At 34.2% G+C, this 21996-nt stretch overlaps 1 protein-coding gene across 3 annotated transcripts in view; it reads left to right on the top strand.

The window, feature by feature from the left end:
- LOC117329332 (cGMP-dependent 3',5'-cyclic phosphodiesterase-like) overlaps positions 1 to 21996 on the top strand; it is a 181578-nt gene that overhangs the window by 2208 nt on the left and 157374 nt on the right. For all 3 annotated transcript variants that reach the window (XM_033887246.1, XM_033887245.1, XM_033887244.1), the window contains exons 2-3: positions 15574 to 15663; positions 19306 to 19400. In XM_033887246.1, the coding sequence (XP_033743137.1) occupies positions 15574 to 15663; positions 19306 to 19400 (185 nt within the window). The remainder of the gene's footprint in view (positions 1 to 15573; positions 15664 to 19305; positions 19401 to 21996) is intronic.

Raw genomic sequence — 21996 nt, 5'->3', positions numbered from 1 at the left:
ATGTCATTGATAACACGACTATCTTGTTGACAGTGTTGATAAGCATGTCTCGCCTAGAGTACAAGCCTTCCAGGTAGGCCTTACTGTAGTGTGTACATGTGTGCATTAGCAGTAGGCCTACATGTATTACGTCCCATGTCAGGCATAGGGCAAAAAAAACCCATTTAATAACTATCCTACTCTTCTAAGTAGCCATTTATTAGACTCACGTATGTAGGCCTTTATTATTGCAATACTGATGTATGGAATGATCTTCATAATTTGTAAGTTCTCAATTTAGGCCTGTGATTAGTAGAAACTCTCTTTGCTTTGAAAACCGACAAATTTTTGTGTGAGATGCTAGGCTTCTTAAAATAAACTGTTACTATTCCAAAGGGTTTTGAATATCACCTTTTCAGAATACTTCAGTATATTAATAATTATATATATGTAGTACTGTAGGAGTGGGGAAAATGCACGGCCGGGGTTCGAACTCGGGACCTCCAAACGCTCTACCAATTGAGCTACCTGTTCGCCGATGATCCAACCGGTCCACCGATGATCCAACTGGTCCAGTTCTGCTACACTCTTCCTTCCCTTTTCAAGTCTTCGACCAATAAGACTTCACAACCCAGGTTCGGGTATATATCCCCTTGTCAAATATTCACCTCATGATCACTTGAAACAAGATATGGTCACAGGCACCAAATGTAGTAGGAGTGGGAAAATGCACGGACAGACCGGGGTTCAAACCTGGGACCTTCGGATGCTCTACCAATTGAGCTACCTGGTCGCTGATGATCAGCCCGGTCCAGTTTCAATACATATATATATATATATAAGGCCTACAGAAAACCAGCAATTTTCAAATCCATGTTGTAAGGTTGGCTTTTTGATATCATTTCCCACCTTCTTTTAATTCTATATTATTAAGTCGACATAATATATATAAGTTCGGACTAGGTGAGCTAAAAAGTGTAAGTTACTTTACCCACTAAACATTGAAAAGGTGTACATGTTTCATAGCTGTTTTGTTTAGATATGACACTATTAAGTGGCCCCATTTCCTTTGAAATGAGCCCCCTTTTCTTAACACTGTGGGCCCAGCTGTCCCTCTTTGCAAATCCTGGATTGAACACTGGGTACATGTACAGAGGAGCCCACTTATTTGCATATCGGTTATTTGAATATCCCGCTTATTTGCATAAAATTCTCAGGTCCCGATTTTCTTCTTCTTTATCTTTGTATTTTAATCCCGTGTATTTGCATCGACTAAAACACAGACTCCCGCTTATATGCATATAAAAATTCAAAAAAAAATCGAAAAATTTTAATTGATTTTAGGGTATTTTTGTGATTTTCCCGTAATAAAAGTTTTATGAAATGTGTTTTAACTTACATATTGATTCGACACGATGTACAACGTTATCTTATCATTGGTTCACACTTCGTCATTACAGGTTACGTTCGATGCATCGATATCGACATTAAGTTATTATTTAGACCATATCAGTAGCAATGTGCAGAAGAATTACTGAATAAAATATCGATATGCCTCATCTTTTGATGAGATTTGTTTATTTATTATAGCATCGATCCAAACCTGTGTTCTGTGCACTTGAACACTCGCTGAGGCAGGTTGTGATCGCCATGATTGTTTTCTAGGCGCGTTGCATTGTGGGGGCATATGTGTAATGAACGACAACTCTTTCTGTGTGTGCGCCATTTTCCAAAACAAACCCAAACGACAATACACATGTCACGGTCATTTAAGACAGTCTATTGCTTCAGCAGTTCATCATCTATGATCAAACAACTAATATACTCATAGCAGGAACACAACGCATCTCGAGACGATAATGAATGTTAATTGAAACGATGACATTGTACATCGTAGTGACAACCCACGCGTGTATGACCGATATCGGACTCAGAGTGACAAGTAGTAAACGATGAAGTGTATGCAAATATTTGTACATTTACAAAGAATAACAACCCATGTATTTCGTATTTACTCTTATATTTTAAATAATGTTTTTTTAAAAATATATTTTTAATGCAAATAACATAAACAATCATATAGCGCCCATTTTGAGTACCTACCTGACGATCTACATGTGTATAAGAGGGGCCAAAACCCAACTCCGCCTATACGAATACTCCGGTTATTTGCATATTTTGTCATGGAAAAAGGGCTATGCAAATAAGCGGGTTGCTCTGTATATGATACTGCATATAGTACCCACCAAATATAATGCAAGATACGGTAAACCTCCGGTTAGTTAGAACAATATTAAATAAATATTGACGAACCTGTTCGATTTATTCGAAATTATGCTTCAGAAAATAAGCGTGATTTCGAACTATTCGATTCAATATCGGCGAAAATCTCGGCAGAGTAAAATCATTAGACACAAACACATCCATTGTAAATCTGGTACGTAACAACGGCAGCCTGAACAACGGCACATTTATAAGTAAGTAAAAATCATAGTATTTTATTTAATTCAATGTTAATTGATCGTTAAACGTTCTTCATTTCGCGATAATTATGATGGTTATTGCGCGAAGCAGCTCGGTTAATGCGTAGCTACTGTAGGCCCCAAAACAGTACAGAACACATTTCATTTGTGACACAAAAGTTATTTGTACAGTATAATCTTTGCACGGTTCTTTTTATCTGAATCAGAAACTATCGCTATATTATTGTAATAAATGGTCTCTTTATACATCAAAAGCAGTCTACATAACCTGTTGCGTTTACGAAAGCACTACTGTAATATATATGCGATATATGTTGGTAAAATTAGGTCAGAACATCAACATGTCTGTTTTTGATATGCCCAGTCGTATTATCTACCAAACATATTTGATACCTGCAAAATTATCCATCACTATAATTGGGACACCTGTGGATTGTTTTGACTGGATATGAATGCTTTTCATGTCACTCAGCACGATTGGGCAGCCGATCCTTTCAACTTTACTGCAAGCGACACCTCACATGGCCTGCTTACCTAGCATGAGGTCGCAGGTTTTCAGGTAATACCTTGATTGGCAATAATTAAGAGATGTCCAGTCACAATTAAATAATCATAATGCTAAATTAACTCTAGTTATATTTGAAAATACACAGACGATTTCTTAGTTTGCCATACAGCGCAAATACAAATATCGCATGTTATTTATACATTGTCGGGGCCTAAATTTGCAATCAGCTGTCTCGTGCGTGGTGTATTTTGCAATGTAAAAAAACTGAATTAACGCTAAAATATGTGGCATATATTAAATCACAGACGCATTCTAATGATCATGCATACAATCTAATAACCTAAACGTGCTTGCTGATCAAATTTAAATCTTGGCATTTTTTCTGGGCCGGTCATCGGGGTCGAGTTGTTGCGAGCTTTCAATGGAGTTTGCCAAATAAAATCTTACTTTACGTTCTTCATTTGACAAGTTCGAACTATCCAAAATGGTGTCAGTTATAAACAGCCAGAGTTCGAACTATTAGTATTACTAGCTAAAAAAATATTGTTTTTCTAGGGAAAAATGTGTGTTCGAACTATCTGCGTGTTCGAATTAATTGGAGGTTTACCGTATTGTCTTTTTACACTCGAGTATAAGTATTAACAGTATTGTTACAAGCAATGTAGCTCAGATACTATTTAAATTAATTTAATGAAAAATCAAATTAAATTTCTCTGATTGCATCCCAGTAATATATACATAAATTTATAGGGATAAAATCAAATGACCGAATTGTATTTGTTAAGAGTCGTCTTTTGGACAATGGTTCATCAGAAATTTATCCCTGAAGACATCACTAGACCTTAATTTAAGAGGAAGTGCAGGTAGAATGGTCCAGATCAATTCATTGGTTCCTAGTGTCTGTACGTGGCACTGTATGTAAATCACATCGACATATACACTACTAGAAAAACAACTTTGCCCTTTCAAAAGCTCAAGATAAAGAGAGCACACCTGAGTTGAAAATGTTGATAAAAATTACTATAATTACAAACGCATGAAAACACTGACATTATTTTCACAATTTTAAGAAAAATACCGACAATTTTTTCGAATGCTAACTGCTAAGACATGGGGTCCACCCATTCCTTAGTACGTATATCATACTACTAAGAGAAAAATATTCTGTAATTGATTAAAAATTTGATTCATTAGATTAACTTATCCTGATTGTCCATATATTGACGTATGTTTTAACATATTCACAGAATAATTTATTTGGATATATTTTCCGTATTTGTCCTATAATTTGCTAAAGTCTTCGAATCAAAAGTGTATTAGTTCTTATTTTACAGGTGGTCTCGGTATCTTCTTACTCATATATCTCCATCAATTAACTTGCATTTCGATTAATTCTTGATCTGTTCAATTATATGGAAATATTTCCTGTGAGGCTTTGATTTAGGGATTGTAATTATAGATTTCTCTTCGCTCTATTGAGTGATATGAGCTGTATCCTGTGATCTCATGTCCATGACATCAATTTCACATCAGTTTAACACAATTGCATTATGTGGCTTCCTAATGACACGGAAATCAAATTGTCCCAGGTAGGATGTGGATCTATACAATCTGTCTCCCCTTGGTTCTGATGTAAGACAGCCTAAACCTTTGATCAGGAACAGTTTATGTACAGAGCCAAGCGATAGAGTTTATTAAACCTACACAAAGGGTGTTGAGCACTATTGATCTGCATGGTCACAGTTCTTACATATACCTGGTTGATTGATGGAGATAAATTTATACATGCGGTTACATCCCAAGCTAGCCAATGCAATTACTTAGCCAACAATCTGACTACATTTGGTCATTAGAATTGTCATGGTGTACCAGTGTCCAGATCTATTGAGGCAATAACATGTTGTTATCCTTTTTACTATCCAAACAAGACATACTTCTTTTCATCTATTTGTGCAGCTTTAAGTTTAAAGCTTTTGACAATAAATTGTCAGGTGCTTCAATTATTATACTGTATTTTACCAGATATACTATATATATAAGCCCTAGCATGCTTGGGGATAAGCTGTGACCCCCCGCCTCCCTTATTTTTCACATTTTCTCTGCATAGGCCCATATTCGGGAATAAGTGTTAAACATACCCCAAATGATACATTTCAACAAAAAATATATTGTGAAAACGATTATTTTCTGTAAAAAACAATCATTTTTCTGGGTGAAATGATTTTTTCTATAGAAAAAAAACAAACTTTTTACCTAATCAAAAGCAAATTTTTTTTATGGAAACAATCTGTTTTCCATTCTGCATTGTGTACATAAACATACAGGTAGCCATTTATATGCTTAGATTTTGTTGCTGGATATATCCAACCAATTCATTTTTGTTCTCGAAATGGTGAGTCACAATTTATGTCTAGTGCTTAATTTATAACCAATATATCATGATGTGACAAAATGCAGACTTTATTAGAATTATCCATGAAGCTATATATAGATTATAGTGTAGCTATATAGTCTACCACTATATGTATAGTCCCAGTTGTGCCAGTAGACATGTGCAGATGTACATATTCTACAAAATATTTCTTAGTTTCTAGCACCTTTATATTATCTACTTCTGTGAAAATTAAACCATGAGAAAATGCATGGTTCATTACAATTCTTTGGCAGACCACTGAATCACGAGAATGGTTAGATAACATCAATCAATTTATGCATGAAAATGAAGTGCAAGGATCAGAAGTCCGGTAATAAACAGAAGTGGACTGGGAAAAAATTTTGCAGTTCAAATTGAAAAAATTCTGCCTTCATTGGGAAAAAAATAAGGAAATTTTCGATTGGGATTGGTACCAATATTCAGTACCATATAAGCCAGGAAAGTCCTTGACTATAAGCTTAAGTATCAATATACATTGTATTATATTGATTTATTGAAATACAAAGTGTAATACTATACTAAGTAATGCTTTGTAATTTTTTTATAATTTATATCAGTACTTCAGATCAGGTCAATGTTAACCACTGATTAAAATTGAGGCACCTCAACTGATGTTAATCTTTTTCAGGCTTTATTTCACTCAGCTCTGATTAAAATTAGAAGTTTGCAATTTCTGCTCCTCTAATGGCTCTATGATACTACCATACCCTAGCATACCTTGCAGGAGGTCATCTGAGCATGACCTTGTGAAAAGACCTTTTATGTTGGTATACATAATGCATTTTCAGACCTGCTGACCTTGACCTTTGACCTACTTTTAAATAGCTAATTCTGAATCTCTAATTACATCACCTGATAGTAGATCAATACTGGCATTACTGTATTTAAAAAACCCATCCAAATTTAGTTTATAAAAACTGCCACCTGTGCAAATTTTGTATTGAGGCAGAATGATACACGCTATTTGACATGCAAAATTGTTCTTTCATGCATGTATGTAATTGGAAGATATTGACACTATATAAATGAACATAGGAGATAAAACTGTTTCATGTGCTAGCAACAGATGTTGTCATTTGTTACAACTGAATGTATTAATTTACCTTGTACCTGAGCTCTCCCGTGAAGGAGATCATCAATAATGGCTAATATAACAGTAATTTTTACACTTGTGTTTTGTATTTGTGTTGTTGAATATAAATTGCTATCAACAGCTATGGTCATTAAGCTTTATTTAATATAGCTGTATAGAAGGACTTTATATGGGTAATGTCTTTTAAAAGTTTATTATACCCTGTATACATAATATTTCTCTACATATTTTTTTGGTTTCTATGGTTACCAGGTTTCAATACCCATATTCTTGTGGAAAACTTTGTCAAAACAACTCGGACAACTCCTATAGCTATCAACCGATTTCATTTGAAATACACAGGAATGTTAGGGACTCATAATTATAATGTGTGCATATATATATGCATGCAGGTCCCCCCCCCCCCCCCGAAATAAGGTTGCCATGGTAACCCGTTCACTAAAATCAGGTTTTTGTTGGAAAATCTTCACCAGAGGGGTGCGGGTATGAGTTGGCACTCTGGACGACAGTTCTAGTTTAAACTTTATTTGAATATCAAGACAGTTGTGACTTTTTTAATTAAGATCTGATCATAAAATGGAGAAATAAAGATGGAATCGCACTGCTGAGACACCAAAAGTTTGTAACACTGACATTAGAGCATTATAATCTTAATGTTAAATCATGGTGTTTATTTGAAATTCCATCTTCATGCATACAGAGTTATAATGAACATCATATTTCAAATAATATTGTTAGATTTGGAATAAGCAATGTCAACATAGATGGAATTGGATTAATTGGCTATTATAGATTTATTTTGGTGTTCAAAATTTGTGCTTGTATCAATATTATTGATAAATTACCAGTCAGTGTTGATGACATATATATATATATATACCTTAATGGCATTAGCCAGAATGTCGACGTCGGTTGAGTGTAAATAGTGTGACAATTACCTAGACAATCATGATCACAATAGGCTTTATTTACACCTTTTCATAACACTAATACACATACCACTAATACACAAAAGGAATATATCCTATGTTATCGATTTAGATTCACCTGTATGTTTACGCGATCTGTGTAATAAATTAACATGTATGAATATACATTCTGTCTAATATAGGTCTAGTAGTGAAATTTAGCAATAGAATTACAGTATATGATCGGCCTTGGGCAAGCAGCAAGATTTTTCAATACCATATTATTGGAGATTAATGGTCAGCGTCATGTGCCAATACAGTCAGTTAATGAGACAGATACATTATGTAGTACCAGGTATATGAGTATGTTGAAGTACCAACAATGCCTTCAGGGCTCTGCTGTACAAATTGGTACTGTTCAGATTAACTGATATACATATCTCATCTGGAAACCTTGCCTGCAGCTATATCTGGATGTTGATAATCAGAAATCTGTAATGGTTGCTCAAATTCATATTTTAGTCTGGTTAATAATGACATATTGGGTCTTTTAGCTAAAGTATCTTTGTAATTACCTTGGAAACATTCAAATACGATTTTGCTTAAAATCATCAAAATAAAATTGCCTGTAACTTTATTCCAAAATGGATTCTGGCAAATATGCACATACATATTCATAACCCAATTTGTTTGGAAAAAGAATTGTGAAAGAATTGCTAATAGAACATGATTGATTTGTATACAGTGTATGGAAGTTGTCAATTCTTGCACTGTTTGAGGACTAGAGGCCAGTATTGACTTACCTTTCGTAGGTCTGCTAGTGGATTAATGGGTTCAAGTGAAAAGTCAACAAGAAAATAGCTCCACTTGTCATGAAGTATAGAGTGTGGTGAACTAGTTGAGATTATAATAGAGCTTTATATATTTCTAGATGTACCCTACTTGGTGTCAGTTACTTATCCAACATATGACACCATGCATAGTCCCAACATGTTAAAATTTGAATGATTAAATCACCAGCCCTATACATCAGTTAGTACTTTATCAGTTTGTATGTCATATGGGACAGGATATCTAGTGGTCATGTTGATGGTGAGTGTTAAAATTTCTTGTGGCAATGTAGAATCTTGATAACTACCATGTTGATTCAGACTTCTGTACACAATATTTGCGACAATAGTCGAAGCTAGTGCAAACTTATTGATTATACGGATCAATTACCAGTTCTAGTTAGATATGTACTTTTAAACATTGGTAAAATGAAGTAAAACATTATTGTGTCAATGTGATGATACACTGGTGGTGCACAGTATCTATTTGGTGTCACAATGTTTGACCCATAAATCTGATCATTTGTGTCAAATTATATACCCACTATTGATATCAAGCTGTTCTGGTACATGAGGTCAAATTTGTAAATGGAATTAATTTAACAAGTTAAACACATTTAATGTGTCATGAGTCTTTAGGTCTTAAGTTTGATAGATTCCTTTTGGGGCTGTGATAGATCAGTCGGTTAGAGTGCTGCTTACATATAACCTCAGGTGAGGATCATAGGTGTATGGTTCAATGCTCCCTACCCTTGTCTTTGTGTTTCATGGGAAGCTGAGAAACGGGCCGGTCTGTGCTGTCTTGGTTGTGCATGTCTTGTCCTTGTGTCTTTGCATGGACAAGACACTTTATCGTAATTGCTTTGGATGGCATATACAATGGCCTTCCGTATGTTGTTCATTGATGTAGACGTCACTAACTACAACAAGGAGACCCACCTGAAAATGACCCTGGCTGTTCATGGGTGATAAACCCAGCAAGCTAACAAACAAAGCGATATACATTTGCATATGCGTTATATATATTTTGTATATATTCAAGTGGTAAAGTTTGACAATCTCTGAACTGTTGTTGTGATACATTGACCCGTTGACATAATTTGTGCTGATATAACGTCACAAAACATCTGAACTGCAAAAGATGTTGAAAAAGTCCAGGGGCCCCAGGCAACATATAGGACTTTACAAGACAATAAAATATAGCACAATTCGTCAACGTTTTCGTTGATCTGCTAAATACATGAGTGGGTTTTATCATAAGTCAAATTGGGCTTATTTTGTAAAGTGTAATAAGGAAATCTTAGAGATTTAAAAGATTTCTTATCAATCTACAAAACATCAGCCTGATTTCTGAGATATGAGCTATTTCAATTTGTAATCATTAAAAAAAACAGTAGGTATACTGAAATCTTGAAATTTTGATGCTTTATAATTAGCTCAGCTGGCCCTTTATTTTGGGACCCTTTAATTGTGCTGTGATGTGGGGTACTGTCTTTTCTGGTATCCATCTGTTCGTTGGCAATTTTTTCCTTTTAACAACTTCTCAAAAACCAAATGGTTAAAATTATGATATTTGGCTTAAGCTTGTGGGCTTGGGATATGAAGTCTCGCAAATTTTGCACAAAGAAATGACCTTGACCCATATTCAAGGCCACAAGGGTCAAATTTGAAGAAAGATTCCAAGGACTGATAATTATAAACCAAAAGTCCTAGAATAATATTTTATTTGAAGGCTCCTCAGATGGAGCCCCTCAAATTTTGCACAATGAAATGACCTTGACCAGCTGATCTTGACACATGTTCAAAGGGGTAAAATTTAAATCATTCAAATAACTTCTGAGTAACTGAAATACCTAAATCAAGATATTTGCCTGGTAGGTTCCTGGGATGATGCCAGATAGTTTTGCAAAATAAAATCACCTTGATGCATATTCAAGGTGACAGCTACTGGTGTCCAATTTATTAAAAAATTCAAACAACTTCTCTTGATTAACTTGAATGCCTATCTAGCTAGCTAAGTCAACAGATTTGGCTGAAATGTTCCTTTGATGACTCCGACTAGATTTGCAAAAAGAAATGACCTAAATGACCTTTATTGAAAGTCACAGGCTTCAAATTTGTTGAAATTCACTAATGATTGATCCTTAACCAAATCATATTATCAAGAAGATATATATTGGCTGATGGATTCTTTGAAAACATTGGATATAGAATTTGATAAAAGGTCACTGTGGTTAAATTTGTTAAAACACTCAAATGACCATATAATGATTAACTGAAAGGCCTGGAATCAAGATATTTGGCTGGTATAGGTTCTAGCGATGACACTTGATAAATTTTGTAAAACAAAATACCATTGGCACTCAAGGTCACAGGGGTCTGATTTGTTGAAATACAGAAACATGTTCTTTTTATTTACTGAAAGGCAGAGAATCATCTAAGATAATGAATACCAGGTGAGCCATGCAGGCCTATTGGGCCTCTTAAGCTTGTTCAAGGGCGTACTTATGATCAAAGTAACAATACTTAGTCTGAAATTTCTGAGTTTTAAACCTGTTGCGCTTTTGCATCAGGGATTTAGTCATTTTGCTATATATTTTCTACTGCTATACTGTAGGTGTATTTGTTTTGCTTGCAAATCACAGTGATAATTATTATTAACAGTTAGAAAATCATGATCATAATGGATAAAAAGTACGAATCCAACTTCACATATTGATGAATGATTGTGACATTGTCCCACTGGGGTGAGGAGGTGCCATATGCTTCTATTTATCCTTTTGTTGTAAGCTGTTGCAATTAGACATAGGATAATGTACACACATATGATCAGCCCAGTTTTCATAGTGTAAATCAGTGTAATTAGTTTAAGTGGTATATGTATCAAGTACACATGTAGCATGCTTGTTTACATGTGTAGTACAAGACAGCTGTTCCAATGTATCTCTAAGATCTCCAGTATTAGCCTAATACATTACAGTCAGCATTCATGATTGGTAGTACCACCAACTGAAACTTGAGTTTGTAGACTCTGTTCACTTTAGTGTGTATACAAGTCATCTTGGATTTATTGAAATATGGTATGTATACATGAACTAATGTAGGTATGAATATGTATATATAAGTACAGTGCATTTTCTACCAAAAGTTTCATGTTTTCATATAATCATTCAGCATGCAGTCTATACTTTTGTACATGTATATGCAAAAGGTAATTTCATTTAGTTGATTTAATCTAATGTATACATGTGTTCTTTTAATATATATGTTCAGAGTTGCTGATAGTACTTTATACATATGGTTGTAGAATTAAGAATCTATAAAATCAACAGGTTGTTTATAGGACATTAGAAGGAAAAGAAGGTAATATTACATTTTATTCTTTATGGTGAATATTATAATTAGGTATGTTTAATAGGGTATATATATGCATACAAGATTTTCCATTACAGCAGTGTTTTATAGTGTGTGTGATCTGTTCTGCTTAATTACTAAAGATTTGTGTTGTTAAATATATATTGTTGCAATGGTACCGGTACTAGTGGGATCCATCTATGATTCCCATATATTTGAAAGTTAAACTTGTGTAATATATATAAATGCCTGTATCATGATCCTTACCACAGATCAATCAATCTGTTTATGGTTAGTAGAAATTTGATCCACACGTCCATGCAGATAGAACATTAAATGTTGAGCTGGGCAATGTTGTTTGAGGTATATGCCCTTCCATCCAGTTTGTTACATGCTGTACATTGCAATATTTCTTGAAGGGGAGAAATCTGGATTGTATATACAATGTATTTAATGGCTAATTATAGCGAATTGAACTGGAATGTTGTTGTTGCAGCTAGAAATGGTTTAGTAACTAGCAGAGTAAACAAAAAAAAGTTATTACTATTTTACTGAATCAAACTGTTTAATAAAATACATAGAGAAAGTTTTTTAATAGTTAAAAATTATGGTCCAGATGTTGAATTTTTTTGGGGAAAGAAACTACTTTTGCATGCTGGGTTTTATGGGCATTCGGTACATATATAAAAATCATGTTTTAATTCAAATTCTATGCCAACAGATGTCAAAATATTAGTTTCAAGTTGTAAAATGTACATGTATATGCCTGCAGTAATCTACAATAAACCTCACATATTGCCTTTCAATCTGATTAAAATTGTGTTGTTGCCTTTCAATCTGATTATATGTTGTGTTGTTTTTGTCTTGCTTCCCATTCAATCTAGTTTAGAGTTTAATGTTGCAATAATTGCCTTTCTATAAAGTAAAGTGCTGTATGCATTGTCTTTCTGTACTGAGCTTATTAGTCCCCTGCCGTTTGAAAAACAGGAGGACTATAGGTTTACCCTCCGTCCGTCTGTCCGTCTGTCTGTCTGTCACGCAATAGTTGTCCGGACAACTCCTCCTAAAGTGCTACGCCGATCTTAACGAAACTTGGTATACATGATCAGTATAACATGTAGTTGTGCATCCCACATTTTTTTTTTTTTTCGAAAAACCATTTTTCAAAAAAAAAAAAATGGGAAATGAATAGGTGCACTTCTAGCTCAGGCAGGGGACTTTGTATTGCTGTTGCAATACTATCCATCCTTGTTCATATTGATAATGATATTTTAGCTACTTTCTCTGTTCTTGAAATCCTTTTTTTTTCTTTCACACACAGAATAATGTATATGGATGGGTACATGTATTACTGTCTTCATTGGCACATTACACCTAGCTCACTCACAAAATGATCATCACTTTGAAAATAACTTATTAATAAGATATAATGTATCTTCTTCTTGAAATCTTAACTGCTCATGATATATCCATGTTGTTCTAACTCATATTTATCAAGAGGCAATAATTCCCAAATTATTTCTATTTTGGTTCGTTATCCCTTAATTACTTTAATGCACAAGATGCTTCAGCACTATGGGTGCTAGCTGTTTTCAGAGTATTCTTTTCCTTCAGGTGGAACCCTTCACATGATTATTTAAATGCCTTATGGTAAACTCTTCAGGAGGGGAGTAAAGTTAGGTGCGTCTTGCTTATTCACTGTCAATCAAATATTGACCTTGTGCTTTGGAATCTGTGTACTAGGTCAGGTTAGTTTGGTAAATATACTTCTAACACCTATACAGTTTAGGAAGAGGTGGATGTATTAACACAGTATTATTAGTGCTACAGATATATAGAGATCTGGGACGGCTGTCACTAGTGTTTAGTGTTATAGGTGAAGAAATATATTTTTTGGCCTTCCTGGTTGCCTGTAGTATATATAATGTATTTTATACAGAGTACCATACCATAAATAATTATAATCAATGAAAAAACATCAACAGCTTTACTTTTGATATAGTATATTATAACTGTAGATTCCTTTTCTATATAAATGGATTTGTAGTTTAAGTGAGCACTGTGAATTAGATAACTAGCTAGATAACCACATTTTATTAGAGCCAACATAGTTGTTTAATCAACCCCATATAATACCAGACACGTACACTTGAGGTATGTGGACCAGGATGCTGGGGAGATAAAGTAATCACACACTGTTCATTGTGAGGTTAATGATGTTCCTGTTTCCCTATTTTTACAAGTCCAAAACCAGATACTGTGTACATGTACATTTTGGTTACTGGAACAAATATATCTAGCTGTTACATTAAGATTCCACTGCTATGTGGAGGTACATCTGTCCCGGAAACCTAATCACTGTAGTCTGTACAATTTTGTCCAATGGAGTATGATCATGATTTTTCAACCAACAAACTCACATGATTTGAAAATGAGAATATGTGTGTTAATACTTCCGAACGAGGTTACACCTCTATGACATGTTCATCTTTAAAATGAGCTTACCAGACTTATCAATCAACATATATGCATTGTGGTGGTTAGGTGGCACAGCCAGTGGTAATTAAAATGTTACACACTTACCTTTCTTCATATGGGGTTGAAATGGTATTGGGTCACCTAGCTGGCTGACCATGTGGGTTTTCCACTAGGTACTCTGGTTTCCTTCCACAGTGGGACCCGTCCTTTGCGTCCATCTGAGCTAGCAAGAGTTATTAATACACAAATGTATATAAGTCTTGATAACCCTTGTTTAGCCATTGTTGTAAAATTATTCAAGGCCAGCTTCTATTTTGAGCCAAGTTCATGCATTGGCCCCATGGGCTTCTTCCAGGAATAAGAGTATTCATCTCAGATCATTCTGCAACAAGTTACGATCTTAAAAGAGTTTGAATGTATAATACCATGTGCAGTTTCTGATGTATGCTTTTAATAACTGACCTTAAAGAGCTTATAGACAGAAGGTCACCATATGATGTGACACTCGTATAAAATGGGAAGTTCATTTGTGATTTATAGGCCAAGTGAGCTTATGCTGTACTGGTCTGGTGTCAGCTTTTTATCATGCAATTTCTTCTCAACAACCAAGGGTCCAGAGACCTGATATTTAGCCTGTAGCATGCTGGGGTGAAGGGCTACTTAGTTTGTTCAAATGAATGACCTTGACCTTTATTCAAGGTAACAAGGGTTAAATATGCAAAAGTGTTTTTAATAGCATTATAAATAATCAAGAGGCCTAGAGAGCTAACATTTTCCCCAAATAACCAAACCACCCAGGGACCTGGTATTAGGCCTGTAGCAAATATATATTATGCTGGGGTGCAGAGCTGTCAAGTTTGTTAGGTTGATCAAATGAATGGTAATACAAGCTTAGGGTAAAATATGCTAAAATCTTTCAACAACATGCAGGACTTGATATTGGGCCAGCAGCATGCTGTGGTAAATTGCTGCTATGCTTGTTCGTATGAATGACTTTGACCTACTTTCAAGGTCAAAGGGGTCAGATGTGTAAAAATCTTTAAACAGCATCTTCTCAATATTTAAGAGGCCTAGAGACCTGATGTTAGGCTTCTAGCATGTTGGATGGAAGTGCTACCAAATTTGTTTAAATGAATGACCTGGACCTGCTTTCAAGGCGAAAGTGGTTATATGTTCATAAATATGCAAAGGACTTCTTATGTTGGGTATGTTACATGCTGGGATACCTGATTTGTGTAAATGAAGTACCTTTCCTTATATCAAGGGTCAAACGAAGGGGTCAGATTTGTTTAAACAAATCTTCTGAAAACTCAAGTCGAAAGGCTTAAAGTGATGACATTTGGCCAGTGATATGCTGGGATGAATGGATGCCAAACTCTGGCATTATAGACTTATAAATGTTACCTTAAATCTTCTCGGATTATTGCCAGATGAGTGATACTGGCCAATTGGACCTCTTTTTTTAATGAAGATTTGATTTTAATTTGTTGTTTATTCCTGTTTCAGGATTGTGATACAAAACTAGAGGAGGAGAGTGATTTTAGATCGCTGCATGAACATGTGCAGAATGCCCTCAACTATATTGCTTCAAAACCGGTAAGAATCTAATTAGTAGTTATTTCTTTAAAAATCAACAGGAACAACTGCTATTGTAAGTGATTAAGTGTTATTAAATCAGTACTGCTCCCAGGTAGTAGTTGGCCTTAGATTTAGAAAATTTCTGCAACATCACAGTAGAAAGTCTATCTATATCTCAGCCTGAGGGAAATTAACTTCACATTGCAGTAGCATTTTACGGTGATTCTATTTCAATCTGGGTAGTTTTACCTGTTTGATTTGTTTCATGAATTTGTGTTTTAATTAGTTAATATGTAAATAAATTTAAGGTATATATCAGAAAGTCAGTATCCTTTAGCTAGCTGTTATTTTGCTATATATGTACACTTTGAAATGGTATTTCCTCGGACAGAATACATGTACTTTAAATACCGAGGGGGTATTGGTTAATTAACTCATTTTGAGATCCGAGATTCAAATTGAACCAATTAAGATTTACAAAGGTTGAAGATTATATTTTTCATGTTTTTGATATAGATATAATTTTTTGCTGGTGTTGTGTTAGCTCTGTGCCTGTGTTTTGTCAGCACTGCATTGACTGCAAAGTTGCATTATGTTTTGATCTTGTTTTAACCATTTGTTAGGTCATTCTCTGAGTGAAAGTAAAAACTGAGACCATCATATCATGAGTCGACTGCTGGAAAAATATTATCAAATCTTGACATGTGCTGCTTGCATCATTTTGTAGGCAATTTTGTTGCAGACAAAATGTATTGCAGGCAATATCAACATCATTACCCTGGTACAAGTACAACAACAAATGTATATTGATGTTGGCAGTCACAGATCAAGCCTGAGGAAATAAGAAAAATATCAGGCCAACGTGCTCCACCTTCAAACCTATAGCAACAAGAGTGAAGAAATTACAAATATCACACATATACATGTATCTCAATATAACAACATTAACAGGATCTGGCCTGATTCCCAAATATCGTTATATGGATAAACTTTAAAATTGTCAAAGAAAATTAAAATATTGTTTCAAATTTTTGAAATTTCATTTCGAGATAATATTGATTTGTATATACAGCAATATCTTTGGTGGACTGGTAAGAGAAATGTGATTTCATCATTTGATTTAAAATTTCATTTCCCAAAGTTTGCGGAAAGTATTGGGTTTTCTTAGAAAATTTAATTTTGGAATTGCAATGTACTTCCTAATAAGATATCCTATTTATTTCTATTTTGTTTTTGGTTTTGTTATAACCCTGTGCAATCATTTATTGCTATCAAAACTGTTATTTCGTGCCAACAGGCACAATGTACTTTGTAGCCAAAGAATTTCACATTCTGATGCCGAAACTAGATTGGAAACATTAAAGTGATTATTTCGGAAGGGAACATTTGTCATTTTAATTTACATGAGAATGGCAATTGTTGCTTTGTATGCAGATGACTGGCATGAATGCAGATCTTCATGTAGATTGATGTGAAAATATTCATATGTTCTGATATTGTTGTAAGAATTCCATCCTGAAGTTTTCACGTTAATTAACAGCACTTACAGTTAAGTTATGTAGTGCAGCTTAATGTAATGGGTCAAATAGTTAAGACATATAATAATTATATTAAATTCATACCAATTTCCTAGCATGATAAGTTGATAACTTTATGGATTACCTTGATATTTGTATGTGCTTGTTAATATTAAGTTTGGTGGTTAAAAATAAGCTATATATATGGTGGTCTGCACTCAATATGTTAGTTAACATTAGTGTTGAATGCAAGTTAGGTATATATATAGCTGTGTGGCCCATGTTCAATGTTACAGTGTAGTCTGTCTATACAGATTGTTGACCCATGGGTCTGTGTCTGGATATCTTGGTATTTGACATGCTGGTCTGTGTCGGAGTCTTTAGGTAATCACCAATAACTGTTAATGTTAGATGGAATGGTTTGTTATAATCAATACCCATCCTGCATCGATCAGAGCTTGCTGAATTGATAGTCTGTCTTTAGCTCGGTATCAACTAGCCATGATTTAGTATCAATGTATTGGAATGTGTTAAGGCATCGCAAGTTATTTTAAGCGTTAAAGCTTTGCACAGTCCTGGAATAATGGCTATGAATCCTGGGCAGTTAGTATCATATTTGCCGGTATGATATCAGTTCAGTACATGTCTTGAAATCATCAAAGTGTTGGGTATTTAATGTATACGTATCATGCCATGGCAAAATTCATAGTGCCGAGACATATTGAACACAGTAATATTATTAGCTTCCTGTACAATGTTTATTTCATGAATCATTATAACTGAATTTGCATTTACATCATGTACATGGAACATGCATGGACAAAGAATTTGAAGGCTAAGATAAATACTGTCTATTCGTGACCCTAATTTGTGCGTTTCTGTTTCCTCAATTTTAGGCAGCAACAATAAGTCTTATATTTGACAGGAAATGCCTAAAACCTCTACAAATATTTCACCGAAGATATTCTGTTGTCCTTTTATCATATTCTTGATCTCTCTGTTCTGCAATTGCAAAATATAACCTGCCAGAACAAGATTGCATAAGAAAACATAAATGCTGGTATGATAAAATACATTCTCAAATCTTTATAGCTTTTCATGAAATGTTAGATTGGAACAATGTGCACAACAAGTGTAATTTGTAAAACAAGATTAACATGAAAAGTATTGATGTTCTTGGAGATCTATAGAGCTAATTTAGCATTATAAAGAGTTTGTTTATTAAAAGGTAATAGTTTGCATGGGTACACTGGACCATATTTACTACAGAAATTAGGTAGTATTCCCCACTGATGGTGTTTTCCAGGGATCCGCTTTGAATAAAAACAAATTCCCCATCAAGAAAAGATCCCATAACACAAGGGAAAATTCTCCAAAACAGGGGAAATCCCCCAAATTTTGATGAAATATGTAAGAATTATAGCAAAAAATAGCTGTAAAATGTTAAAATTTAAAGAATGCTTCAAGACACTGCAGCCCTTCATTTCCCCTAAATTTCATGACTAACCCCTGGACAGGTACATTAGGTGTTTTTGATTTAGACTCATTGTTATGATTCTTAATAATAAGACATATATATATATCTGAAGTACAGTATTTAGCATTCAGATACATACAGTTGTATAGTTGAGGTCAGATGAACAGATGTACATATGAACAGTTAGCTCAGTTGTGCTTGTCAAAAAATGAAGGAGTGGTGAGTTACACTTATGAACATTAGTACTGTACAGATTATCAAGATAATTAGGCCAGGAGCATTTTATATTGGCTGTTCCAGATAGAGATGAATTGTGATGTAATATTGAAAATGATGGTACATCATTCATGGATTGAACATAGTGGAATAAAGTGGCTGCCTCTGTTTGATTTTGTTCACCACATTTTGATTTAAAATCTGCTGCAAACAAAAAAGTGTCTTTAATGTTTCCGTTTCATATTTATAAGACTTTATGAAACTCATCTAAAAGTTTTGGTTTTGCTTGCTAAGGCTTGCAAAAATAGAAAAAAAATATTCTTCAGATTATTTGTCAAATTTTATATGAAATAAAACATTATTAAGATGTTATATTTATTATATATGAAAACAAAATCACTTTAATTATGTATTTGGTGTGTAAATGTTTTTTAAATCTTTCTTTTGTAGGTGAGGTCTTTGGTGTATTTGTTAGACAAAGACTCAAGTGAATTGTTTGCAGACAGAGAAAACACAAAGAAATTGCCCAAAAATGGAATTTGTTGGTTTGTATACAAAAAATCTTTTATAGGTATTTCTTACAAATCATGAGAGTTAATAGTTTTGAACTTTAGATGCAATTGTGTCGTACCCAAGTTTCCATGTGTAGACTGTACCAAAGTTGTATGTGTCGATGGTACACAAGTTTCATATGTGTCAATGGTACCCAAGTTTCCATGTGTAGACTGTACCAAAGTTGCATGTGTTGATGGTACACAAGTTACTTGTGTCGACTGTACCCAAGATTCATGTGTCAATGGTACCCAAGTTTCCATGTGTAGACTGTACCAAAGTTGTATGTGTCGATGGTACACAAGTTTCATATGTGTCGACTGTACCCAAGATTCATGTGTAGACTGTACCCAAGTTTTATGTGTCGATCGTACCAAAGTTCCATGTGTGGATGGTACCCAAGTTTCATGTGTGGATGGTACCCAAGTTTCATGTGTGGATGGTACCCAAGTTTCATGTGTGGATGGTACCAAAGTTTTATGTGTCGATCGTACCAAAGTTTCATTTGTCGATGGTACCCAAGTTTCATGTGTTGATGATACCAAAGTTTCATGTGTTGATTGTACCCAAGTTTCATGTGTGGATGGTACCCAAGTTTCATGTGTCGATGGTACCCAAGTTTCATGTGTTGATGGTACCCAAGTTTCATTTGTCAATGGTACCCAAGTTTCATGTGTCGTACCCAAGTTTCAGGTGCATGCATGCTACAGACCTGAAATCTGAGGTACTAAAAGACAAAATAGAATATAAAATGTTTTGTTTCATAAGGATATCTATGTTGCCCTGATCAGGTCTTGACTTAGTGGGTTCTGTTAGCGACACTGACTGGTGTACACTCGAGACAGAAGTCTACAGTGATCATGTGTTTGTTATTGTCTTTAGATATCTTAAAAGCCAATGCCAATACTTGAAACATGATTTTATACTGCTTTGTGTGTATGTGTAGGTTGATTTACAGCTTTAAATTGCTAATGTAGTAAGTCTAGGATCATGCTTTAGTGTTTACTGTTCAGCCTCAGTATGTTTACTTGTGTAAAACAGCTGTGACCCCAAAATTAATGACCCTCCTACAAACTCATTTGTACAATACTCAAGGTTTATCATCAGGTACAAGATGGACATACGAAGTGTATTGATCAACAGCAAATATTGATTATCATGGTGGAGTCAGAATAAAGGGAATGCTTTTATGTAGGTTTAAAAGTCTGTCTTGTGTGTGAATATCTACACAAATTCATGATCAGTATGTATGAAGCGCTTTAAATGACTTTCCTATTGGTGTATTATGTAAAGATTTCAGTAAATTGGATTCTATAAAATGGAATTATATTTTATGACAACTTTTGCTTTTCATTGTGATTCTACTTGTAGTAATTCTATGTAAGGTAAACATTTTGTGATATGAAATTATAATTCAGAGTATCAACATTGGTTATTTAAGCAGTTATGAAGATGTTTTTATAAGATCTTGATTGATTCTATATTCAGTGAAATCATTGTATAGTGGTGATAAAATCTAGGTATCAGATCTAGACCTCTGGTTGATGGAAGATCTCATCTTTATCTGTAACCTGAGAGACAGATCTCATCTTTATCTGTAACCTGAGAGACAGATCTCATCTTTATCTGTAACCTGAGAGACTATTATGTCGCAGAAATTGTACCTGGTTGCCATGGACATCATTCAGTTTATATCATACCGTAGTTTGACACAAATAACTTGCTATGCAGCAATTTTGTAATTTGATTTATTTTGTGCATTTCATATGATTTTGACTTGCTGAATTTATCTTTTTTTTTTAATTTCAAAATTGATGAACTTTTATTTAATGTTACCAAGTGTAGTCATACTTTTCAACAGAGAGGTACAAATTTATCTGTTCTTGTCCTTCTTACTTAGGAGTTGAAAGTGGAAATACAACTACAGTATTCGTTTAAGTTAGGAAATTTGTCAGGAAAATATTGTGTGATTGGACTTATTTGATGAATGGATTTTATATGCCCCTGAGATACCTTGGCCTATTGCAATGCTATATAAGTTAGCATGAGTTATCTTTCTTGTTCTATACAATCTGTGGTTAAAATTTCAGTTGATTCATTCATCATTTATATATTTCTATTTTTTTTTTACTTTCTTTCACAAATCACTTCTTGTCCTTAAATTAGTAGCATTGGTCAACTTTAGCTTCTAGAAAACTGTAAGCAACTGAGAACTGATATTCGGCCAGGAGATGCATGCGAAAGTAGGGTACATTAAAGTTTCCTCATATAAATTACCTTTACCTACTTATAAGGTCAAAGGGGTTAAATATGTTCAAAAACTTTCAGAAGCTTCGAAAATCAATGATCTGCTTTTCAGTTTCAGAAGAATAATATACCTAATATTTTCCCAGAAGGTAAACAAGGGTTGAGCTAGTTTAATAACCCATACCGAAATAAAGCACAGAAAAAGTACAGTAAAAAAGTACTAAAAAAGTATTAAAGAATTATGTTTTTTTTACTCTATTTGGAACCGAGGGTTCAACACGGTTCCAAATTGAGTCAAAAAAAGTACACAAGTACAAATAAAGGCTAACAAAAGTATACTTT

Source organism: Pecten maximus, chromosome 6 (assembly GCF_902652985.1).
Source record: "Pecten maximus chromosome 6, xPecMax1.1, whole genome shotgun sequence".
Taxonomy (NCBI): Eukaryota; Metazoa; Mollusca; class Bivalvia; order Pectinida; family Pectinidae; genus Pecten; species Pecten maximus.
Note: the sequence above shows the minus strand (reverse complement) of the source record. Positions and strands in the feature narration are given on the sequence as shown.